General features: G+C 44.0%; 2 protein-coding genes across 24 annotated transcripts in view; both read right to left on the reverse strand.

Moving 5' to 3' along the window:
• Nucleotides 1-667: 667 nt before the first annotated feature.
• On the reverse strand, nucleotides 668-15,464 carry LOC139574678 (eukaryotic translation initiation factor 4E-binding protein 3-like). The gene is made up of 3 exons (XM_071399453.1): nucleotides 14,915-15,464; nucleotides 4,921-5,097; nucleotides 668-1,276 (listed from the first exon to the last, which is right to left on the reverse strand). Exons 1-3 carry the CDS (start codon nucleotides 15,045-15,047, stop codon nucleotides 1,248-1,250), a joined length of 339 nt encoding a protein of 112 aa, XP_071255554.1. The 5' UTR covers nucleotides 15,048-15,464; the 3' UTR covers nucleotides 668-1,247.
• A 4,066-nt stretch (nucleotides 15,465-19,530) lies between these two features.
• Nucleotides 19,531-26,773, reverse strand: part of LOC139574679 (ankyrin repeat and KH domain-containing protein 1-like) — a 68,675-nt gene continuing 61,432 nt past the window's right edge. For 17 of the 23 annotated variants that reach the window (XM_071399469.1, XM_071399467.1, XM_071399462.1 and 14 more), the window contains exons 33-37: nucleotides 23,108-23,516; nucleotides 22,701-22,946; nucleotides 22,220-22,401; nucleotides 20,325-20,489; nucleotides 19,531-20,197 (exon numbers count right to left, since the gene is read on the reverse strand). In XM_071399469.1, coding sequence (XP_071255570.1) covers nucleotides 20,147-20,197; nucleotides 20,325-20,489; nucleotides 22,220-22,401; nucleotides 22,701-22,946; nucleotides 23,108-23,516 — 1,053 coding nt within the window. In that variant the 3' untranslated portion in view covers nucleotides 19,531-20,146. Of the gene's footprint in view, nucleotides 20,198-20,324; nucleotides 20,490-22,219; nucleotides 22,402-22,700; nucleotides 22,947-23,107; nucleotides 23,517-26,392; nucleotides 26,497-26,773 lie in introns of those variants that run through there. The other 6 variants (XM_071399477.1, XM_071399475.1, XM_071399472.1 and 3 more) reach the window with 3 other exon arrangements.

The following is a 26,773-nucleotide window of genomic DNA, read 5'->3' on the forward strand; positions in this document are numbered from 1 at the left end:
CTGTGAAGTTCAAAACGTATTTCATATGTAACCTATAAACTGCATGGTTTCCCAAAGTCGTAGTGGTTGAACCACACAATATTTTCGCGTGATTCCAATTTACGTCAATATATAATATTTTCACCGCCATTTCTTGCATAATTCATTTTACAGACACAAAAAGATCCCACCTTGTATACCGTATTTTGTTTTGTCTGAATTTGGAAATTTTACCAACAAATTTGCTGTTTCCATCAGGCCTGTTCTGTTCTAATTTTTTTATAAAGGTTTGATGGAAACATGGTTCTAGATTGTTATGCTGATTAGACTAGGGTAATGCTGTGGGCACATAGTGGAGACAGACTAACATAGCGACATACATTAACCCGGTCAGAACATGCTGAGGCACCAGACTAGCAATCAGAACATGCATACCATAGTATAAGTACAGTCATGGGAGTCTCTATTTACATCTGAAAATGAAAGCCAGCCATCAGTACAAGTAGAGTACTCATTTCATTAAATCCTTTGATTTAAGAGAGCGAGGCAGATCATTTTGTTTTGTGTGTGTGTGTATATATTTAAAGTAATGACATGGTGAACTTGCTGTATTTACACATGGCTTTCTGGCATAGTTTGAAAATAGGGACCACATGAGGAAACAAACAAGAACATGACTGAACTCAAGTTTAGGGTTTTATACTTATTTTTATTTTGAACTTTGATACATTTCAGTTCCTCCTCCACAGGTAGACGCATGGAGGAGCCTGTCCAACAGTCACCCCCAACCTCTGACCTTTAACCTTATGCCAGGGTCAGACATGGTGACCCCTCATAGGCCCAGCAGCCCCTCCAAAATCAAGCAGCAACTCTGCCGTTTTAACCAATCCCGCCGTCCCTGTATGTTTCATGTAAAATCTCGTACATTTCTCTCCTTTTAAAAAATACAAAGTACCGTACTCTTATGTACAAATCAAAAACAGTCCAACAAACACAAATGTATTGCTTCTTCCAACCTTGCAGCTCAGACACTAATCTGCAACCATTGACGCATTCTGCGCTTAATACACTGGTGCTACAAAAAGTTCTAACACAGGGATCAACATATCCCCATTCTCTTTATTTTGGGGGGTTTCCTCAACAACAAAAAGTTTTTAAAAAAGGAAGTTGAAGAAGGTGAATGTGACGCATGCTGGTAGTAAAGGACCAATCAGACGTCAGAATAGAAGATAAAACAGTTCTCTCCACAGGAGGCAATGAGCTGCTGCTCAGATGTCCATCTCAAACTGGCTGTCATCTACAGAGGGAGAGAGACAAAAGGAGAGAGAGGAGGGAGAGAGAGGAGAGAGAGAGAGAGAAAGAGAGAGAGAGGAGAGAGAGAAAGGAGGGAGAGAGAGAAAGAGAAAGGAGGGAGAGAGAGAAAGAGAGAGAGAGGGTGGGGAAGAGGAGACATTAACAAATCTGTCATTACTTGTATCAGTCCACTAAGTCCTAACCACAACCATAATGATGGATTGACGGGGGGGGGGGGGCATGACAGTGTTGTGTTCATCCTTCTTACAAATGTAGTGTTTTTGTCAACTCCAGACAGGCGAGACAACAAATCTCCCAGAGCAGACACACAATCACCTAACCCTTCTGTTTCTGTTTGTCTGTCTGTCTGTGGGAGAGAAAATCAGTCATCTTTAATCTCCATCATCTTTAGCCTCACAGAGAGAGGGAGAGACGGACAGAAAGAGGGGTCAGAGGATGGTGTGCCTTCTCTCCACAAAAACAGTCATCGCATGACCAATAGCAGCAGCCAAACCTCAGACCACTCACCCTCAGACCACTCACCCTCAGACCACTCACCCTCAGACCACTCACCCTCAGACCCCTCACCCTCAGACCACTCACCCTCAGACCCCTCACCCTCAGACCCCTCACCCTCAGACCACTCACCCTCAGACCACTCACCCTCTGACCACTCACCCTCTGACCACTCACCCTCTGACCACTCACCCTCAGACCACTCACCCTCAGACCACTCACCCTCAGACCACTCACCCTCAGACCACTCACCCTCAGACCACTCACCCTCAGACCACTCACCCTCAGACCACTCACCCTCAGACCACTCACCCTCAGACCACTCACCCTCAGACCACTCACCCTCAGACCACTCACCCTCAGACCACTCACCCTCAGACCACTCACCCTCAGACCACTCACCCTCAGACCACTCACCCTCAGACCCCTCACCCTCAGACCCCTCACCCTCAGACCCCTCACCCTCAGACCCCTCACCCTCAGACCCCTCACCCTCAGACCACTCACCCTCAGACCACTCACCCTCAGACCACTCACCCTCAGACCACTCACCCTCAGACCACTCACCCTCAGACCACTCACCCTCAGACCACTCACCCTCAGACCACTCACTCTCTGCTGTTGAAACAACAAGCTCCATTTAACTGTTCATCTAGTATCCGTGTGCTGACCTGACCTCAACACGCTCAGATAACCAACCTGCTACTTAATGACACTGTCTGCAACTAGCCCACAGCTCAACATCATAGTAGTGTGTCGTTAGCTGTAAAACAAAACCGTGCCCTAGGACAACAGATAGCCAGGCAGCTGATACGTAGAGATATCTACAGTCAAGTACCAGATAAGATACACAGTGATATAAACAGATATCTGCAGAGTTTTGGGTAGGACAACATTACAATGTTCTATGGGCAATTCCACAGACATGGAATTGCGCTGAGACTCAGATTTTTCACTTAAAATGTATGCCAAACCAAAAAGTTGAACAAACCAGAACATTTTACAAAAACACATTTACTGGAAGAACTGTGCAGATGCAACGTTTGGTAACAGAGTTCTGGTAAAAACATTTAAATATCTGCTCTGAATTAAGATTCAACAATGTCTGCAGAAATAAGTGCCAGCACTGCCATGATGACACTTTGAAAAAATTAAGTATTTTGATTATTGAACTACAGTAAGTGATATGGATTTAAACCCGGTAACGGAATTGCAGTAACGGAATTACATCATGGATCCCTGATCTGTACTACACAATTATGGATATGAATGTCATTCTCTTCATGGTGAAGTATCCTAAATAGGTACACAAAAGGTAGAAATATGCACTATCCTCCTTCGCATATCTGGGTATTATTCTACACACGGACTATTATTTTAAATGAGCTCTGCCCCCAAACAAGACCAAACCTGAACTATAGTACTTTTCTTTACCGTACTCTACTGTCCAGATTTGTGAACACAACTGTTCTTTGTGACTACTAGAATTTCCCCATTGTAACCAATTCAAATGCAGAAATTCCATTTACTGATTTGGTAATGGAATTTCAAGTATTAATCACTCAATAACAAAATGTGATATCTGTAAAAACATTAACTAATTGATAGGTCTACCGTCACTTGTTACTTCTCTAAACTTTCATTATCCTCCCTCATGAGGGAGAGAAATTGGAAAATACCTGGCAGATGTGTGTTTTTGGTAACGGAATTTCAAAGCACAAGGCAAAGTCTCAAACTTACAACAGGCAGAAAAAAGTGTTGATATTAGTTGACAAGAGGTCTTTACGTCAACATTGTGTTTAGAGGCATTTCTAATATCTTAAGACTTTAATGGTAGATGTTTTCTAAGACCCCTTATCCATCTGTTTTAGGATGGACAGTTTAAGACTAAATGTATATTTGCCTTAATTACTCAATGTTGGTGCTCATGGCCTAGTTTCACAGTACTGTCAAGGGGTTTTAAGACCTAGTAACGTTCCACACACACACACACACACAGACAGGAATAACAGAAGGTGATCATGTCTGACAGACAGACGGACAGATCAACAGGAATAACAGCAGGGGATATTGTCTGACAGACAGATCAACAGGAATAACAGCAGGGGATATTGTCTGACAGACAGATCAACAGGAATAACAGCAGGTGATATTGTCTGACAGACAGATCAACAGGAATAACAGCAGGTGATATTGTCTGACAGACAGATCAACAGGAATAACAGCAGGTGATATTGTCTGACAGACTGATCAACATGAATAACAGAAGGTGATATTGTCTGACAGACAGATCAACAGGAATAAAAGCAGGTGATATTGTCTGACAGACAGATCAACAGGAATAACAGCAGGTGATATTGTCTGACAGACAGATCAACAGGAATAACAGCAGGTGATATTGTCTGACAGACAGATCAACAGGAATAACAGCAGGTGATAAGGCCTGTAAAAATGCTGCTCTGGTCTTCTACTCCCCCTCATCCACTTCTTAAAACACTAGGTTCCATGAAGACAAGGGAAGAACATAAAGCTAGGTACATGTCAACATTATCATATAGGTGGTTGAATGGACATAAAGCTAGGTACATGTCAACATTATCATCTAGGTGGTTGAATGGACATAAAGCTAGGTACATGTCAACATTATCATATAGGTGGTTGAATGGACATAAAGCTAGGTACATGTCAACATTATCATATAGGTGGTTGAATGGACATAAAGCTAGGTACATGTCAACATTATCATATAGGTGGTTGAATGGACATAAAGCTAGGTACATGTCAACATTATCATATAGGTGGTTGAATGGACATAAAGCTAGGTACATGTCAACATTATCATATAGGTGGTTGAATGGACATAAAGCTAGGTACATGTCAACATTATCATATAGGTGGTTAAATGGACATAAAGCTAGGTACATGTCAACATTATCATCTAGGTGGTTGAATGGACATAAAGGTAGGGTAGAGCTAGCAGGTTATACCAGTGTGTACCTACCATGTCCCCTTTGGCCTCCGCTGTGTGTGTACATGTTCATATGCACGTTTGTCAGTGTGGACATCTGTACAGAATGTGTGTGTGTGTGTGTGTGTACACAGTACGCATGTCTAGTGTGTGCATATTCCTACCTCCCAGGTCCTTCTCCTCCTCCTCCAGCTCCTCTTTAAGTTCCTGTAGTTTGCCCAGAGGGTGCAGAGCGGGCACCGTCACCCCAGGGATCTGGGGCAGGCAGCATGGAGGGGTACGGGCAATGGGAGAGTTCCGACAGTCCAGGAGGAACTTCCTGTCGTAGATGATGCGTGTTCCTGTCGGCGGGTCGGAGGGGGGGGGGGGGGGGGGGGGGGTTAGCTTGGTGGTGCAGACTCTGGGGCCTTTCAGAACACACACATATATACACACACATATATACACACAATACATATGCACGCACCACTTTTCCATTTTGAAAAAAAAAAAAAAACTTGTTTAAAAATTATTTTCACTTCACCAAATTGGACTATTTTCTGTATGTCCATTACATGAAATCCAAATAAAAATAAATTTAAATGACAGGTTGTAGTGCAACAAAATAGGAAAAAATGCTAAGGGGGGTGAAAACTTTTGCAAAGCACTGTAGGTCCTGGATGTCAGGAAGCTTGGCCTCAGCATTGTACTGAGCCGTATGCACTACCCTCCGTAGCAACCGGTCAGTGCATGCTCTTGAAGGTGCAGCTGTAGAACTTTTTAAAGATCTGGGGTCCCATGGAAAAGATTTGGCGTCTCCTGAGGGGGAAAAGGTATGTCGTGCCCTCTTCACAGCTGTCTTGGTGTGTTTGGACCATGATAGTTCGTTGGTGATGCGGACACGCTCCATTACAGCCCCTCAATGTTACTGGGGGCTTGTCCGGCCCTCCTTTTCCTAGTGTCCACGATCAGCTCCTTTGTCTTGCTTAGATTGCGGGAGAGGTTGTTGTCCTGGCACCACATTGCCAGGTCTCCGACCTCCTCCCTGTAGGCTGTCTCATCGTTGTCAGTGATCAGGCCTACATCACTGTTGTGTCGTCAGCAAACTTAATGGTGTTGGAGTCGTGCTTGGCCACGCAGTCGTGGGTGAACAGGGAGTACAGGAGGAGACTAAGCATGCATCCCTGAGGGGCCCCTGTGTTGAGGATCAGCGGGGCAGATGTGTTGTTGCCTACCCTTACCACCTGGGGGCGGCCCATCAGGAAGTCTAGGATCCAGTTGCAGAGGGAGGTGTTTAGTCCAAGGGTCCTTAGCTTAGTGATGAGCTTTGTGGGTACTATGGTGTTGAACGTTGTAGTCAATGAACAGCATTCTCACATAGGTGTTCCTCTTGTCCAGGTGGGAAAGGGCAGTGTGGAGTGCAATAAAGATTGCATCATCTGTGGAGCTGTTGGGGCGGTATGTGAATTGGAGTGGGTCTAGCATTTCAGGCATGATGTTGATGTGAGACATGATCAGCCTTACAAAGCACTTCATGGCTACCGATGTGAGTGCTACGGGGCGGTAATCAATTAGGCATGTTACCTTTGCTTTCTTGGGCACAGGGACTATGGTGGTCTGTTTGAAACATGTAGGTATCACAAACTCAGACAGGGACATGTTGAAAATGTCAGTGAAGACAGTTGGTCTGCACATGCTCTGAGTACACGTCCTGGTAATCCATCTGGCCCTGTGGCTTTGTGAATGTTGACCTGTTTAAAAAGGTATTGCTCACGTCGGCTAGTGAGAGCATGATCACACAGTCGGCCGGAACAGCTGGTGCTCTCATGCATGCTTCAGTGTTGCTTGCCTCGAAGCGAGCATAAAAAAGGCATTTAGCGCGTCTGGCAGGCTCAAAATAGTTTGCAAGCCCTGCCACATCCGACGAGCATCAGAGCCGGTGTAGTAGGATTCAATCTTAGTCCTGTATTGACGCTTTGCCTGTTTGAAGGTTCATCGGAGGGCATAGCGGGATTTCTTATAAGCATCCGGATTATTGTCCCGCTCCTTGAAAGCGGCATCTCTACCCTTTAGCTCGGGTGTGGATGTTGCCTGTAATCCATGGCTTCTGGTTTGGATATGTACGTACGGTCACTGTGGGGATGACGTCGTCGATGCACATATTGATGAAGCCAATGACTGAGGTGGTGTACTCCTCAATGCCATTGGATAAATCCCAGAACATATTCCAGTCTTTGCTAGCAAAAACAGTCCTGCAGCGTAGCATCCACATCACCTGACCACTTCCGTTTTTGCTTGTAATCAGAAGGATAGAATTATGGTCAGATTTGCCAAATGGAGGGCGAGGGAGAGCTTTGTATGCATCGCTGTGTGTGGAGTAACGGTGGTCAATAGTTTTTTTCTCCTCTGGTTTCATGTGACATGCTGGTAGAAATGAGGTAAAACGGATTTAAGTTCGCCTGCATTAAAGTCCCCGGCCACTAGGACCACCGCTTCTGGATGAGCATTTTCTTGTTTTCTTATGGCCCTATACAGCTCGTTGAGTGTGGTCATAGTGCCTGCATCAGTTTGTGGTGGTAAATAGACGGCTACGAATAATATAGATGAGAACTCTTGGTAGATAGTGTGGTCTACAGCTTATCATGAGGTATTCTACTTCAGGCGGGCAATACCTTGAGACTTCTTTAATATTACACATTGCACACCAGCAGTTATTGACACACCCTCGCCTTACCAGACGTAGCTGCTCTGTCCTGCTGATGCGCGGGGAAGCCAGCCAACTCTATATTATCCATATCGTCGTTCAGCCACGTATCAGTGAAACACAAGATGTTACAGTTTTTTTATGACGCGTTGGTAGGATAGTCTTAATCGTAAATCTTCCAGTTTGTTTTCCAATGATTGTATTATTGGCCAACGTGCAGAGGTTAGTGGTGGTTTACCTACTCGTCAACGAATTCTTACAAGGCACCCGCCCTCCTTCACCTTTTCTTCAAACAGATGACGCCGATTTGAGACTTGGCTCGACAAAGCAATATATCCTTCGCGTCAGACTCAAAAAGAAAAAATCTGTCCAGTTCGAGGGGAGTAATAGCTGTTCTGATGTCCAGAAGCTCTTTTCGGTCGTAAGAGACAGTAGCAGCAACATTATGTACAAAATGAGTAACGGTTGAAGTCGGAAGTTTACATACACTTAGGTTTGAGTTATTAAAACTTGTTTGTCAACCACTTCACAAATGTCTTGTTGATAAACTATAGTTAAGGCAAGTCAGTTAGAACATGTACTTTGCGCATGACAAGTAATTTTTCCAACAATTGTTTACAGACCGTAACCCTATTTCACTGTATCACAATTCCAGTGGGTCAGAAGTTTACATACACTAAGTTGACTGTGCCTTTAAACAGCTTGGAAATTTCCAGAAAATTATATCATGGCTTTAGAAGCTTCTGATAGGCTAATTGACATCAATTGAGTCAATTGGAGGTGTACCTGTATTTGAAGGCCTACCTTCAAACTCAGTGCCTCTTTGCTTGACATCATGGGAAAATCAAAAGAAATCAGCCAAGACCTCAGAAACCAAAAATTGTAGACATCCACAAGTCTGATTCATCCTTGGGAGCAATTTCCAAACGCCTTAAGGTACCACGTTCATCTGTACAAACAATAGTAAGCAAGTATAAACACCATGGGACCACGCAGCTGTCATACCGCTCAGGAAGGAGACGCGTTCTGCCTCCTAGAGATGAACGTACTTTGGTGCGAAAAGTGCAAATCAATCCCAGAACAACAGGAAAGGACCTTGTGAAGATGCTGGAGGAAACAGGTACAAAAGTATCTATATCCACAGTAAAACGAGTCCTATATCGACATAACATGAATGGCCGCTCAGCAAGGAAGAAGCCACTGCGCCAAAACCGCCATAAAAAGCCAGACTACGGTCTGCAACTGCACATGGGGACAAAGATCATTCATTTTGGAGAAATGTCCTCTGGTCTGAGGAGGATGGCATCATCATGGGGGTGGAAGCATCATGTTGTGGGGGTGCTTTGCTGCAGGAGGGACTGGTGCACTTCACAAAATAGATGGCATCATGAGGTAGGAAAACTTTGTAGATATATTGAAGCATCATCTCAAGACATCAGTCAGGAAGTTAAAGCTTGGTCGCAAATTAGTCTTTCAAATGGACAATGACACCAAGCATACTTCCAAAGTTGTGGCAAAATGGCTTAAGGACAACAAAGTCAAGGTATTGGAGTGGCCATCACAAAGCCCTGACCTCAATCCTATAGAAAATTTGTGGGCAGAACTGAAAAAGCGTGTGCGATCAAGGAGGCCTACAAACCTGACTCAGTTACACCAGCTCTGTCAGGAGGAATGGGTCACAATTCACACAACTTATTGTGGGAAGCTTGTGGAAGGCTACCCGAAACGTTTGACCCAAGTTAAACAATTTAAAGTAAATGCTACCAAATACTAATTGAGTGCATGTAAACGTCTGACCCACTGGGAATGTGATGAAAGAAATAAAAGCCTACTATTATTCTGACATTTCACATTCTTAAAATAAAGTGGTGATCCTAACTGACCTAAGACAGGGAATTTTTTACTAGGATTAAATGTCAGGAATTGTGAAAAACTGAGTTTAAATGTATTTGGCTAAGGTGCATGTAAACTTCCGACTTCAACTGTAAAAACAATGCGGAATAAAAAATAAATAGCTCAGTTGGTTAGCAGTGTGTAAAACGTCAGTCATCCCCTCCAGCGCCATTATAGTCAGGCCCTATTGGTCAGGTGCATGCGATCCATAAATCAGTCGCATAAAGAAAGCACGGGTTGAGGGAATGGTTTTCCTAAACAAATGAGGGATTTTGGCAAAATTTTCAGCAACACGGACAGTGCGATAAACACTGTTCTGTTGATGATGTGGTGGTCGCTGTAGCAGGGTAAGAGAGACAGACAACGGGTGCTAGTCACAGTCAGTCGCTGTCAATTTGTTTTTTAACACAGCACAGCAAGTCTGAGGCTCAGTGCATATAGTTGATATGATTAAAACACAGGATGTGTCAATATATGTAAAATAATTTCGACCAATCGATTGGTCTGAAGAACAGACAACATTCGGTCGACCAGTATTTATATTTTAGTCAGGGACATCCCTAAAATTGACTCATGTACCATAACATCTGTTGGAGAGATTAGTTATAAACTCAAGCACATTATTCAGTGTACAAAAATGTAGGATTTAGTTCCTGATTTATCCAATATGCTCCTTGAAAACCAGCCATGAATCTTTTGATGTCAAAACTGCACAAATACAAGAGTGCATCTGGAAGAAACTGGGACTGCACCCCTCCCTGGCCTTAGGGTCAGGGCTGTTGGATGCATACCAAACACACACACGGTTTTCAGCCCAAGGAGAGGAGATGGAGGAGGAGGGAGGGGAGAAGAGGGGTCATCAGTTGGCCATTGTGAGTCAGGGAAGAGAGGAACACAGGAGGATACAGAGGAGAGGAGAAAGGAGAAGTTGTGGGTTGGCAGTAGTAAGACAGTTCTAGGAAAGTGGAGAACATAAACAAGTTCTCCTAGAATCAGGAAGTGGTGACAGGAGGCAGACCAGAAACATATGTGGTCACCACCAAACACACAGAGCTCTCCGTGTCGCCTGCACCAGGCGCTCTGTGTAGCACTATGTAGTACGCTACAGAGCTGTACTGTAGTCACCAGCAGAGTTTTCCTTACATTATGTTTGCTTAGGTGGGTTGACGAGGCCTCCTGTGGTGATACCACATTCCTGAGGTTGCCTGGTTGAGTGGAGGTTATGTCATCTCCTCCGCAACAGGCCTAGACTATTAGGAATACAGTATGTAAAAGGAAACTTGACTTGCCACTCCATACAATGTTTGTCTGCATGTTTCACTTTGCATGTCTACAGTAGAGACTGTTTGGTAAACAACTAGGCTCTGACAGGTTGCTGACAGACTGATGTCATCCCTTAATTGCAACAGAACATTGATAAACAGCCGTTATAGATATTATATCATACTGAATATCATGCTGATGAACTGAAGTTTCACCTGAACCACCGTGTACCGATCAGAGATAAAAAGCTCATTAGCATTTATCATAGATAAAAAGCTCAATAAAAATTTGATAAACAGTCATTAGATATGAATCATCCAATGTTGTGGTGTCTACTAGTGAATTCTGCCCTGGACAGGGTTACACGGAGAGGACGGGGAGTGCTGCCGTGCAGTACTGAGTATTAGCAGTGGTGTAAAGTACTTAAGTAGTACTTTAAAGTATTTTTACTAAAGTCATTTTTTTGTTGGTATCTGTACTTTACTTTTTATATTTTACTTCACTACATTCCTAAAAACAATGATGTACTTTTTACTCCATACATTTTCTCTGACACCCAAAAGTTACATTTTGAATGCTTAGTAGGACAGGAAAAATAGTCAAATTCACACACTTATCAAGAGAACGTCCCTGGCCATCCCTACTGCCTCTGATCTGGCAGACTCACTACAAATCAAATGAATGTTTTATTTGTAAATTATGGCTGAGTGTTGAAGTGTGCTTGCCCCTGGCCATCTGAGGGTGCTCGACCGTTTTGAGTCTGCGAGGAGAACGAGAGAGCTTTACCTGTGTGAGAGGGTGTGGGGAGTTTGAGGGAGGAACCATTAGAGGGAGGGGATGTGAGAGAAGGTGGAGAGCGCCGAGCCAGGGTGGCGTGAGGGGATGGGATGGAGGACTTGGTGGTGTGGGGGGAGGAAGAGGAGGAGTTGGAGGAGGAGGAAAGGTTAATAGGGTTAGTAGCATCTGAGTTTGGAGCAGACTGGGAGGTGCTGCCTTTACCAGAGCTAGGATAAAAAGCTGGGATTTTAGAGGCAGGTACAGTAGGGGGAAGTAGTTTTATGACCCCCCCCCCCGCTCTTTTAGCGCTTCCGTTAGCCTGCAAACAGAGATGCCAGACCAAAGACTGGTTATCAAAAATGGAACGGGTGATTTAAGGTAACAAATGCAAAACATTGACTTCAGATGGCCAGGGGCCAAATTGTGCTGTCTGGTTTTCTTAATATAAGGAACATGAAATTATTTACACTTTTCAATAGTTAAGTACATTTACTTTTGATACTTAAGTATATTTAAAACCAAATACTTTTACTCAAGTATTTTACTGGCTGACTTTCACTTTGACTCAAGTCATTTTCTATAAAGGCATCTTTACTTTAGAATGACAATTGGGTACTTTTTCCACCACTGAGTATGAGTACAGCACGCTGGAGTCACAACTGATACAGTGCAGAACAGTTACATTTCCACACACACTATGCAACCTCTGCCAGTTGAGCACCCTGTCCTGAACAAAAGGGGAGCGGAGGGAGTGTGTGTGTGTGTGTGTACATTGGGGCAGGAATTCAGGCAGAAGCTATGCAGAGAGAGCAGGACAGCCAGCAGCTAAACTATAGTGCACTGGCCCTGAGTTATGCAGCTAAGTCCAGCTCTGTGGCCAATCTCTCGGTTCACATGAAACCTAGCCCATGTAATGCTACGCTCTGTCAGTGGCAATGGGATAAGACCCACCCACCCTCCCCTCATCACATTACAGCAGGGAGAGATTGGCCGGGGGACCGGAGCAGTCTCGCCACACCATGTGTATGCTTGGTGTGCTCACATCAGCAGTTAGTTGTGGAAAATTAACTTCTGGTTATAGAAGCATCACGTAAAACTGCTCTAGACCATCTGTTTTTATTTATTTAACTAGGCAAGTCAGTTAAGAACAAATTCTTATTTACAATGACGGCCTACCACGGCCAAAACCGGACGACGCTGGGCCAATTGTGCGCCGCCCTATGGGACTCCCAATCACGGCCGGTTGTGATACAGCCTGGAATCAAACCAGGGTCTGTAGTAACGCCTCTGGCACTGAGATGCAGTGCCTTAGACCGCTGTGACAGTCGAGAGCACCTGTTGTAAGGTATCAATGAAGAATCACCATAAGCACTGTAATGACAGTAACAGAGCTGTTATAGCCACGTTATAACTACTCCTTAAAGCTCATAACTAATGTGTTCTGGTCTGACCATGCCATCCACGACGCAAAAGTAACATGAAGGATCCATAGAGGACCTGAAACCACAATGCTTTCTGCTCTCAGCCAAATCACACATTCCACCACTCCCTCCCACGTGTCCTCACTTCAACAATTCTTAGAAAGGCCTCTCGTTGCGCTCCATTTATACTTCCCAATCCCTCCCTCCTTTTCTCCCCCTCTCACACTTTACTCTCTCTCAAATTCAAAGGGCTTTATTGTCATGGGAAACATGTTCACATTGCCAAAGCAAGTGAAATAGATAAAAGTTAAACAAAAAATTAACAGTAAACTACACTCAGTAAACAAAAGTTCCAAAGGAATTGAGACATTACAAATGTCATTATGTCTACATACAGTGATGTAACGATGTGCAAATAGTTAAAGTACAAATAAATAAACATGGGATGTATTTACAATGGTGCTTGTTCTTCACTGGTTGCCATTTTCTTGTGGCAACAGGTCACAAATCTTGCTGCTGTGATGGCACACTGGTATTTCACCCAATAGAGACGGAAATTGTGGGCAGTGTGCACATAGCCTGTCTTCCCTTGAGAGCCATGTCTGCCTACAGCAGCCTCTTTCAATAGCAAGGCTATGCTCACCAAGTCTGTACATAGTCAAAGCTCTCCTTAATTTCTGGTCAGTCAGTGGTCAGGTATTCTGCAATGCTGTACTCTCTGTTAAGGGACAAATAGCATTCTAGTTTGAAAAAAACAAAAAAAAACAAAGCAATGTGTCAAGTAATAAGATTTTTGTCTTCTCATGATTTGGTCGGGTCTAATTGTGTTGCTGTCCTGGGGCTCTGTGGGGTGTGTTTGTGTTTGTGAACAGAGCCCCAGGACAAGCTTGCTTTGGGGACTTTTCTCCAGGTTCAACTATCTGTAGGTGATGGCTTTGTTATGGAAGGTTTGGGAATTGCTTCCTTTTGGGTGTTTGTAGAATTTAACAGCTCTTTTCTGTATTTTTCCGTCACTTCCTCTCTCTCCACTTGGCTAGAACAGAATGTTCCAACAGTATTCCTGAAATGCACCAGGGAAGCTGTGGTGGCGCCTAGAGGGTGTCTCCCTCTCTCCTCCCCAATCATCACCCTGAATCTGGCCCGCCCACCAATAGGTCATAGGTTAAGAGGAGCTTGTTGTCCACCAATCGGCTTTTCCGCTCAAGAATGTTGTGCCAAATTTGACAACCATAACTCCCATCACTATGGCTACTTAGCTTACATAATGTGGCATGTTTTCCATATTATGAGATCTGATATATAGCAGATCTCAACTGACAAAACATAGCTGAAAGCTAAAACTACATTTCGCCCCAGCAAAGTTCATTGGCAATTGGTTCCCAACATAGCACTTTACATGAGCTGTTTTGAATGTGAATTTCCGCAGCCAGTTCTCTCAGCGAGTTTACACAGGTCTGAACAATGTAGTAAACAGACAGTACCGAATCCCACCTTCATACTGCTCTGCACAGACTGCACGTAAACAGCAGCCAGTTGAACACGTGAGCCCAGTTTTTTTCCACATCACTTAAATCATTTGCGTCTATCAATAAGAATATTGCCGTAACATTACGGGAATAGTGAGGTCCCATATTTAAAAGACTGGACGCAATAATATAAACACATTTTTTAAAGATGCATTGAATGAAGTTTCAGTTAAAATATCACATACCATACGCTATTTCCAACAAACACAGTACGCTGCAAGTCAAACAGAAAGGTAACTAACCTAGTTTTAGCCAGCTAACTAACGAGCACGTGTCACTCATTTGCGCAGGTATTATATCCGACCAAATAAACTGGAGTCACAAGACAGTGAGGGTTAAGTAACGTTGAGAGGTTGCAAGATTTGGGGAAGTAAATGTACGTTTCAATACAGTTATAATTAACGTGAACGTGTTATTTCCTTGGACAACCATCGTCAAGTACCTAGCTAGTTTAGTTCACCTTTTCCTACAATATAAACGTTAGTTTTCTATCTAAAAAAAGTATCTGGCTAACCTTAGAAAAACTACCACTGGTACAAAACGTGTTGCGCGTGCTGCATGGTTGATCATAAACATCCGGGCCAGGTGCTCTTACCTCCGGGCGTTGTGGAGAAGAGAGTACCCCCGGGAGTCTGACTATAGCAGTCGGGGAGCTGAGACCAGTCTTTCAGGGTGAGAACCCGGGTAGGGATTGGGCAACTCTTCGCCTCCTGAGCGTTGGTCGTCATCCTGGGTTTATTTGGGTTCTTCTGATCAACCGCAGACAGATGCTTAGTGTGAAGATCGGTTGATCTTGCAAATTGGATTGTTTACCAAACAAGTAATTTGCTAACAAGATAAACAACAACAAAACCTTAGATACAGTAGCTCGTTTTAGCTAACAAATTAAAACAGACGGAATCGACTGCAGAGCTGTTCAGGGCGGACGGTTTTGTTGCCAGATAAGTATAGCTGTCAGCTCAGCAACAACCGTAGCTTGAGAGAACGAACTGGCTATTGAACATGTTAGCGTGCATTTAACAACTATCAGGGTGCCTCTGGTCATGTGACGTGTTGTGATCGCTACAGCCATATATTATACATACAAAGGCAACAGCCGAACCTGATCTCCACGAAGAAGGGCGACTGGTTGGTCAATCAAATATTAGCTCCGCCTGTGAAGGGTGGAGCTGTCCACAACGGAGTGACATGTTGATTTCGATCCGGAAGTAATCTAGTGGATCTAATCTGAAGCGATGGTGTAGAACAGAAAGCAACACTGACCAGAAACAAGTCCCAACTTGTTTTACTTGACAACAATGGCAAAGCAAATACATTATTCAGCAGAAACAACCCCAAGACTCCAAATACAATAAATTCCATCAAAAAAAGAGAATAAACTGATCTACATAAATTCACCACATTCTGATAATGTACCTAACTGACTATGACTGAACACAGCCAATGAAGTTATGACATCACTAAATGGATCCGTCTGTGTAGTGATACCACTCTGAACAACATATTTACATGTACATGTGATGTGTACACAGGCTAGATATATTATACATTCATGGCTGCACAATAAACGTATCACCCGCGTGAGATAAATATATTTATTTGATACAGTATTGATTGTTTTATAATACATGTCATGGGAACAGGGAGTGTGGTACTGTATGACATTTACTTTTTAATTGACCCGAATTTCTCCCAAATTTCGTGGTATCCAATTGGTCATCATAACTCACGGCCCGCCGACAAGAACACAATGCCTGACATGAAGTTTTACCCAAAATTGAACTAATGTGCACACACGTTTCCCGAACAGTTACACACGTCGGGAGAGGTGCATCTGCGACAGCCGAAAGTCGGAACACCGGTTTTCCGACAAGGCTCAGATCAACATGGCAATGTTGCCATTGTTTATTAAAATCTGCATTGAACCTTTCAAATGTATTTTTGCACTGAATATGTACACACACATGCTGCTGCTACTCTGTTTATCATACGGCGCATTGGGAAAGTATTCAGACCCCTTCCCTTTTCCACATTTTGTTACTTTACAGCCTTATTCTAAAATGTATTAAAACATTTTCTTCTTCAATCAAAACACAATACCACATAACGACATCACAATACCCCATAATGACATCACAGTACCCCATAATTACATCACAATACCCCATAATGACAAGGCAAAAACAGGTTTTTAGAAATTTCAGACCCTTCGCTATGAGACTCGAAATTGAGCTCAGGTGCATCCTGTTTCCATTGATCATCATTAAGATGTTTCTTCAACTTGGAGTCCACCTGTGCTAAATTCAATTGATTGGACATGATTTGGAAAGGAACACCCCCTGTCTATAAGGTCCCACAGGTGACAATGCGTCAGAACAAAAACCAAGCCATGAGGTCGAAGGATTTGTCTGTACAGCTCCAAGACAGGATTGTGTCGCGGCATCTGGGGACTGGTACCAAAACATTTCTGCAGCATTGAAGGTCCCCAAGAACACAGTGGCCTCAATCATTCTTAAATGGATGAAGTTTGGAACCACCAAGACTCTTCCTAGAACTGGCCGCTCGGCCAAACTGAGCAATCGGGGGAGAAGGGCCTTGGTCAGGGAGGTGACCAAGAACACGATGGTCACAGAGAGCTCCTCTGTGGAGATGAAGAAAACCTTCCATAAGGACAACCATCTCTGCAGCACTCCACTAATCAGGGCTTTATGGTAGAGTGGCCAGACGGAAGCCACTCCTCAGTAAAAGGCATCACAGCCCTCTTGGCGTTTGTCAAAAGGCATCAACAGCCTTGGTTTCTCAAATGCCTGCCTCGCCTGGTTCACCAACTACTTCTCTGATAGAGTTCAGTGTGTCAAATCGTAGGGGCTGTTGTCCGGACCTCTGGCAGTTTCCATTGAGGTGCCACAGGGTTCAATTCTCAGGCTGACTCTTCTCTGTATACATCAATGATGTCGCTCTTGCTGCTGGTGATTCTCTGATCCACCTCTACACTGTGCTAACTAACCTCCAGATGAGCTTCAATGCCATACAACTCTCCTTCCTTGGCCACAAACTGCTCTTAAATGCAAGTAAAACTAAATGCATGCTTTTCAACCGGTCGCTGCCCGCGCATCTAGCATCACTACTCTGGACGGTTCTGACTTAGAATATGTGGACAACTACAAATACCTAGGTGTCTGGCTAGACTGTAAACTCTCCTTCCAGACTCACATTAAGCATCTCAAATCCAAAATTAAATCTAGAATCTGCTTCCTATTTCGCAACAAAGCATCCTTCACTCATGCTGCCAAATATACCCTCGTAAAACTGACTATCCTACCGATCCTCTACTTCGGCGATGTCATTTACAAAATAGACTGCAGTGTTGGGGGCTATCACAGTGCCATCCGTTTTGTCACCAAAGCCCCATATACTACCCACCACTGCGACCTGTACGCTCTCGTTGGCTGGCCCTTGCTTCATACTCGTCGCCAAACCCACTGGCTCATCTCTAAGTCTCTGCTAGGTAAAGCCCCGCCTTATCTCAGCTCACTGGTCACCATAGCAGCACCAACCCGTAGCATGCGCTCCAGCAGGTATATCTCACTGGTCATCCCCAAAGCCAAATCCTCCTTTGGCTGCCTCTCCAGTTATCTACTGCCAATGACTGGAACGAACTGCAAAAATCACTGAAGCTGGAGACTCATCTCCCTCACTAGCTTTAAGCACCAGCCGTCAGAGCAGCTCACAGATCACTGCACCTGTACATAGCCCATCCCCATACTGTATTTATTTATCTTGCTCCTTTTCACCCCAGTATCTCTACTTGCACATTAATCTTCTGCACAGCTATCACTTGTGTTTAATTGGTATATTGTAATTACTTCGCCACCATGGCCTATTTATTGCCTTACCTCATTTGCACACACTGTATATATACTTTTTCTACTGTATTATTGACTGTTTGTTTACTCTGTGTCAAACTGCTTTATCTTGGCCAGGTCGCAGTTGTAAATGAGAACTTGTTCTCAACTTGCCTACCTGGTTAAATAAAGGTGAGATAAATAAACGACTCAATGAGAAACAAGATTCTCTGGTCTGATGAAACCAAGATTGAACTCTTTGGCCTGAATGCCAACTGTCACATCTGGAGGAAACCTGGCACCATCCCTACGGTGAAGCATGGAGGTGGCAGCAACATGCTTTGGGGATGTTTTCAGCAGCCTGGGACTAGTCAAGATCCAAGGAAAGATGAAAGGAGCTAAGTACAGAGATCCTTGATGAAAACCTGCTCCAACAGGACAACGATCCTAAGCACACAGCCAAGACAACACAGGAGTGGCTTCTTGACAAGTCTCTGAATGTCCTTGAATGGTCCAGCCAGAGCCTGAACCCGATCGAACATCTCTGGAGAGACCTGAAAATAGCTGTGCAGCGACGCTCCCCATCCAACCTGACAGAGCTTGAGAGGATCTGCAGAGAATGGGAGAAACTCCCCAAATAAAGGTGCCCCAAGCTTTTAGCGTCATATCCAAGAAGACTCAGGCTGTAAATGTGATGTTTTTGCTTTGTCATGGGGTATTGTGTGGATTGATGAGGGGAAAAAAACATGAATACTTTTTAGAATAAGGCTGTAAAGTAACAAAATGTGGGAAAAGTGACAGGTTCTGAATGCACTGTAGCTATTTAGCGGTCTTAAGGCTTGGGGATAGAAGCTGTTCAGGAGCCTGCTGGGCTGTCCGCACCACCCTCTGTAGCGCCATGCAATCGAGGGCGGTGCAGTTGCCATACCAAGCAGTGATGCAACAAGTCAAGATGCTTTCAATGGTGCAGTTGAGGGCCCACGCCAAATCTTTTCAACCTCCTAAGGGTGAAGAGGCGCTGTGTGTGTGGACCATTTTAAGTCCTTACTGATTTGGACATCGATTGTGGGAGAAGTCGGAGCTCAGGGATGATAGACGCGTTTCCCACTAGTAATCACCAGTTGGAGGGGCGTCCAAGTAGATTTCCCCCAGTCATATGTGGTAAATATCAGCTTCCCACTTGGTTATAAGCGTTAGCTGTCAATGTTAATATTTATTAAAATGTAATGAGCCATGAGTTGAGTGTGCAGATTCTATTTTGTAAGATGACAATGCATTGTGTTGTAACTAGTCAAACATGCTATTCATTTTGGGGAAATGAAAACAAAGCCCTACCTACACAAACAATAAAGTGCACAGCCACAAGTACATTTCAATATGTTTATTGAATATTAAGGTAAATATTTCACATTAATACAGGCTACGTAAAGTAGAGCCACTATACGACATGAAATGTACTCTCATTTTAACCCTTTTTAGTATGTAAACAATTATACATGTATTTACCACTAAAAGGTATTCTGATTTCTTCCTCTCTTTAGGTAATCATCATCCTCTAGTTGTTGGCTGAGTATCATTAGCTACGTCATCATCAGCTCTCCCCCTGAGGAGAACGAGAACTCTGTACGCGAGTCGAAGTCCTAAATCTAAGCTACAGAGCATGGAGCCGGTTGGACAGGCTGTCAGTTTATTCATCAGACATCAACAGGACTTTAAACAGAACTAGGGCCCAGAGTTTTCCCTCCCGACTCCACAACAGCCATCGCTGAAATGGTAGTATATTTCTTTATTTCTTATTTTGAGTTAGGCACATTAAAGAACGGTGTAAAGATAATTTCTCTCCATTTCTTCAAACTCTGCTTTGCTCTTCGTTCTCTACTAAAGTTAACATGTTTTACAATTCTGTTGATTTTTGTTGTCAGTTGGAAATTAAATTCATGTTTGTGGTGTGTGTGCGTTTGATTTCTGTCGAAGCCAGCCGGCTAGTTGACGTGGTTCAGGTGCACGTGAGGAGCCCAGGTACCAGGCCACACCTGAACGAGGAGGAAGAAGATGAGAAGTGGAACAGGTGAGAGAGAAGGAGATTCCATTAGCAAAGATAAGTGTGTGTGTGTGTGTGTGTGTGTGTGTGTGTGTGTGTGTGTGTAGAAAAAGTCTCACCTGCTGTGGGTCGGTGTTGTCTGCGTTGTTGGGGACCACCTTGATGATGGGGCTCCATGCAGGGTCAGCAGCATGCAGTCCGTTGAACATGCCCCCCCCCGGACTCTCCCCCATAGGGGGGTGGGGGGGCAGTATGGTCCCTCCATACATCGACATGGCCATACCCTGGAGACAACCAGGTCATTATTCACATCACAACCAGGTTATTATACACATCACAACCAGGTCTACTAACTACAGTATATTAACATGGTACTACCCTGGAGACAACCAGGTCATTATACACATCACAACCAGGTCTAACTACAGTATATTAACATGGTCCTACCCTGGTACAACCAGGTCCACTAACTACAGTATATTAACATGGTACTACCCTGGAGACAACCAGGTCATTATACACATCACAACCAGGTCTAACTACAGTATATTAACATGGTCCTACCCTGGTACAACCAGGTCCACTAACTACAGTATATTAACATGGTACTACCCTGGAGACAACCAGGTCATTATACACATCACAACCAGGTCTACTAACTACAGTATATTAACATGGCCCTACCCTGGTACAACCAGGTCATTATACACATCACAACCATGTCTACTAACTACAGTATATTAACATGGTCCTACCCTGGTACAACCAGGTCCACTAACTACAGTATATTAACATGGTACTACCCTGGAGACAACCAGGTCATTATACACATCACAACCAGGTCTACTAACTACAGTATATTAACATGGCCCTACCCTGGTACAACCAGGTCATTATACACATCACAACCATGTCTACTAACTACAGTATATTAACATGGTCCTACCCTGGTACAACCAGGTCTACTAACTACAGTATATTAACATGGTCCTACCCTGGTACAACCAGGTCCACTAACTACAGTATATTAACATGGTCCTACCCTGGTACAACCAGCTCTAACTACAGTATATTAACATGGTCCTACCCTGGTACAACCAGGTCCACTAACTACAGTATATTAACATGGTCCTACCCTGGTACAACCAGCTCTAACTACAGTATATTAACATGGTCCTACCCTGGAGACAACCAGGTCTACTAACTACAGTATATTAACATGGTCCTACCCTGGTACAACCAGCTCTAACTACAGTATATTAACATGGTCCTACCCTGGAGACAACCAGGTCTACTAACTACAGTATATTAACATGGTCCTACCCTGGAGACAACCAGGTCTACTAACTACAGTATATTAACATGGTCCTACCCTGGAGACAACCAGGTCTACTAACTACAGTATATTAACATGGTCCTACCCTGGTACAACCAGCTCTAACTACAGTATATTAACATGGTCCTACCCTGGAGACAACCAGGTCTACTAACTACAGTATATTAACATGGTCCTACCCTGGTACAACCAGCTCTAACTACAGTATATTAACATGGTCCTACCCTGGAGACAACCAGGTCTACTAACTACAGTATATTAACATGGTCCTACCCTGGTACAACCAGCTCTAACTACAGTATATTAACATGGTCCTACCCTGGAGACAACCAGGTCTACTAACTACAGTATATTAACATGGTCCTACCCTGGAGACAACCAGGTCTACTAACTACAGTATATTAACATGGTCCTACCCTGGAGACACGGACCAGAAGAGGAACAGCCATTTGAAAATATCATATCACCTTCTCAAATAGACAAAGGTGTGTCAAAACAAAAACAACCCAGTTCAAGAAAGAGTTAAGAAAAGATTTACTAAATAAACAAAAACAAAAATCTAAATGAATCACAAGGTAACAAGACCTATACATAAGAATAACGAGGCTATATACAGGGGGTACCGGTAACGAGTCAGTGTTCAGGGGTACAGGTTAGTCCAGGTAGTTTGTGTGTTACCTTAGGGAAGTCCATGTAGTTGTTGGGGTGGTTGATGTGTTGCTGGTGGTAGTTAGCGGGGTTAGAGATGCCGGTGTCGTCCTGCTCCATGGGCTGGTACTGGGAGAAGGTGTGGTCTGCCTGCAGCCCAGGGTGGACCATGTGACTGCCCATCAGGGGCTGAGACCAACCTGACATGGCTTCTAGAGGGGGAGATGGGAGGTAAGAGACCGAGAGATACTGTGTCAAATCAAATCTTATTTGTGTGTGTATGTGTGTGTGTGTGTGTGTGTGAGTGGGGGGGCAGTGGGGTGTGTGTGTGTGTGTGTGTACGCAAGGTGGGGTGTCTATATACCCATTAGCTGTTTATCAGGGCTGTAGACATTGGGGATGGAGAGACCAGCGTGGGTTAGCAGTTGTGTGTGAACACATCGATCTGGTGTGTGTCCGTCTGGTGTGTGTCCGTCTGGTGTGTGTCCGTCTGGTGTGTGTGACTACTCACCCGAGGCGCTGCCGACTCCGAAGGACCATATGCCTCCCTGTCCGACAGGAGCGGTGTAGGAGGTCTGGAGGAGAGGAGGGTTGACAGTGGTCTGTCTGATCCTCGCCAGCCTCTCTGTCCCGATGGGAGGAGGCACCTTCCTGTCCTGCTGGCTGCTGCCCTGGCCCTGCTTGGCCTGGTGGGGAGTGGGGGCCACGGGGCCAGACGACGACACCTTGGAGGGAGGGGGCACCGCCTGGGACTCGCCTGGGGAGGGGAGGGGTTAAAGATTAGGGGTTTTGAGTCTAAAAAACAGTTATACAATTTAAGAGTTTTGCCTTAGTTAAATCATTTTTTTCCCTGTGTGCGGAATTCCTGGAAAATAAGCTCTGTGGGCATTTTAGATTGTTTACACATCGTGTCAGTACCTGATGTGTCAGCGCTCCAGGGGTGAGGGGAGAAGTGCTGTCTGCTGAAGGAGGGGGGGCCCACAGCTGCTGGGCCGTGCAGATAGACTGGACTACCAGACATACTGGTAGCATAGCTGGTCAGACTCAGAGCTGTAAGACAAGGAGAGAGTTTGGGACATAAAGAATGTAAGGTCAAAAAGTTGAATATAAAAAATAAAATAACATCTAAATGTCCCTTTCTTTTACCAATAGGACTGTTGACCATCCTCTGTGAGGCAGAGCGGTACCCAGGGGCCTTGGAGCTGTCTGGAGGAGGGGCCATCATGCCATCCATCTGTCCCATGTAGGCGGGGGGGGCAGAATACTGCTGCTCAGGAGGGGAGCGGGCAGGGAGGTGGCACGCACCCCACACCTGGTTGTTACCCACCTAATAGAGAGACAAGTGGTTAGTGAGCAACTAGACCACAGGTGTGACCCGAAATGAGTAGGCACTGAAGTTTAGGTCACAACATTTTCTGCATTAAATCTAAACTGGACATAGCTGAAGTCGGGGCAGTCTCTTTGGTTAATACAAAAGGCATTTGATACTGTGAATCATGAGGTCCTCCTATCCAAATCATCCTCCCTTAATGTGTCCACTGAAGTTAGTTGGATGTATTCCTATCTGACGAACAGAAGTCATAGGGTTTTTTGGGGGGGACACTCAGTCTCTTTACTATAACATTGGGGTCCCACAAGGGTCAATATTAGGACCCCTTCTGTTTACCATCTATATACAGTTGAAGTCGGAAGTTTACATACACCTTAGCCAAATACATTTAAACTCAGTTTTTCACAATTCTTGACATTTAATCCTAGCAAAAATTCCTTGTCTTAGGTCAGTTAGGATCACCACTTTATTTTATGAATGTGAAATGTCAGAATAATAGTAGTTATTTATTTCAGCTTTTATTTCTTTCATCACATTCCCAGTGGGTCAGAGGTTTACATACACTCAATTAGTATTTGGTAGCATTGCCTTTAAATTGTTTAACTTGGGTCAAACGTTTCGGGTTGCCTTCCACAAGCTTCCCACAATAGGTTGGGTGAATTTTGCCCCATTCCTCCTGATAGAGCTGGTGTAACAGTCAGGTTTGTAGGCCTCCTTGCTCGCAACACGCTTTTTCAGTTCTGTCCACAAATTTTCTATAGGATTGAGGTCAGGGCTTTGTGATGGCCACTCCAATACGTTGTCCTTAAGCCATTTTGCCACAACTTTGGAAGTATGCTTGGGGTCTTTGTCCATTTGCAGCCAAGCTATAACTTCCTGACTGATGTCTTGAGATGTTGCTTCAATATATCCACATCATTTTCCTCCTCAAGATGCCATCTATTTTGTGAAGTGCACCAGTCCCTCCTGCAGCAAAGCACCCCCGCAACATGATGCTGCCACCCCCGTGCCTCACGGTTGGGATGGTGTTCTTCGGCTTGCAAGCCTCCCCCTTTTTCCTCCAAACATAACAATGGTTATTATGGCCAAACGGTTCTATTTTTGTTTCATCAGACCAGAGGACATTTCTCCAAAAAGTACGATCTTTGTCCCCATGTGCAGTTGCAAACCATAGTCTGGCTTTTTATGGCGGTTTTGGAGCAGTGGCTTCTTCCTTGCTGAGCGGCCTTTCAGGTTAAGTGGATATAGATACATTTGTACCCATTTCCTCCAGCATCTTCACAAGGTCCTTTGCTGTTGTTCTGGGATTGATTTGCACTTTTCGCACCAAAGTACGTTCATCTCTAGGAGACAGAACGCGTCTCCTTCCTGAGCGGTATGACGGCTGCGTGGTCCCATGGTGTTTATACTTGCATACTATTGCTTGTACAGATGAACGTGGTACCTTCAGGCGTTTGGAAATTGCTCCCAAGAATGAATCAGACTTGTGGATGTCTACAATTTTGGTTTTCTGAGGTCTTGGCTGATTTCTTTTGATTTTCCCATGATGTCAAGCAAAGAGGCACTGAGTTTGAAGGTAGGCCTTCAAATACATCCACAGGTACACCTCCAATTGACTAAAATAATGTAAATTAGCCTATCAGAAACTTCTAAAGCCATGACATCCTTTTCTGGAATTTTCGGAGCTGTTTAAAGGCACAGTCAACTTAATGTATGTAAACTTCTGACCCACTCAAATTGTGATACAGTGAATTATAAGTTAAATAATCTGCCTGTAAACAATTGTTGGAAAAATTACGTGTGTCATGCACAAAGTAGATGTTCTAACCGACTTGCCAAAACTATAGTTTGTTAACAAGACATTTTTGGAGTGGTTGAAAAACGAGTTTTAATGATTCCAACCAACTTCAAATGTAAATGATCTCCCACTTGCTTGCCCACAAGTTAACATGCAGTTGTATGCAGACGATACAGTTCTGTATGTACACAAAAAATAGACAAGTTAACAAGTTAACTGAAGCTGTAGCACATTATTCTAAATGGACAACTAATTCTTGCCTGCATTTAAATATCGACAAAACTATGTACTTCTCCAAGAAATCCATTGATTCCTCCCAACGATCTGTTCTTGTTAATGGGGAGAATCTGAAAGTTGTCTAACTTCAGGTATCTCAGAGGTTTTTTGGGGACTCCAACTTGACATTTAAGAAACATGTGACGGTGGTTAACAAGGTCAAGTTTGGATTATCCAACTTTAGGTTAATAAGACCTTTCCTTCCTCTAGAGGCCACCAAACTATATATGCATGCTATGATCTTCTCACATGTTGGTCACAAGCAGGAGCTACTATTCTGAAACCAATTGAATCACTCTACAAAGAAACACTTAATATTTTTGATAAACTAAACAGTTACCACCATTGTCATATCATTTACAAACATAATGTCTGCCTAGGTTTAAGCAGTATGTAGATGCAAGGCTGGTCTTTAAGATCCTGCATGGTCTCCACTCCTATGCCGGCATATGATGCTCAAGGAAAGCACCTCCAGGACAACAAGGGCAGTAACTAGAGGTTGATTGCGTTGTCCCTTTTTGACACAGTAATTTCGATCAATCGCCCTTCTCCGTTACAATATACTGGAATGCAATGCCAATGGACTTGAGAAACTGCACTGATTATTGGATTTTTAAATGTAAAATTGAAAACATGGCTCAAATCTATCTAAACCTGTACACATGAGTTATCTGTGGTTCCTCATATGTAAGACGACAGTTGATGATAGTGTTGTTGTTAAAATGATATATTATTGGATGTAATGTATTTTGTATTGTTTTAGTGAGTATTTGTATAGTGGCTGTGTAAAGGACCTTACCTGCCCAGGGACTACTGGTGCAAATGAGCTTTTGGCTAACCCCGGCACATTTACATGGATGTTGCATTATTGTAATATTGATGTTGATTAATGTGCATTATCCCCTATAAATAAAGAAATAAACCTTCAAAACATGTTACTCTATGGCAGCGCTCTCCAACCCTGTTCCTGGACAGCTACCCTCCTGTAGGTTTTCACTCCAACCCTGTTCCTGGACAGCTACCCTCCTGTAGGTTTTCACTCCAACCCTGTTCCTGGACAGCTACCCTCCTGTAGGTTTTCACTCCAACCCTGTTCCTGGACAGCTACCCTCCTGTAGGTTTTCACTCCAACCCTGTTCCTGGACAGCTACCCTCCTGTAGGTTTTCACTCCAACCCTGT

Source organism: Salvelinus alpinus, chromosome 4 (genome assembly GCF_045679555.1).
Source record: "Salvelinus alpinus chromosome 4, SLU_Salpinus.1, whole genome shotgun sequence".
Lineage (NCBI taxonomy): Eukaryota > Metazoa > Chordata > Actinopteri > Salmoniformes > Salmonidae > Salvelinus > Salvelinus alpinus.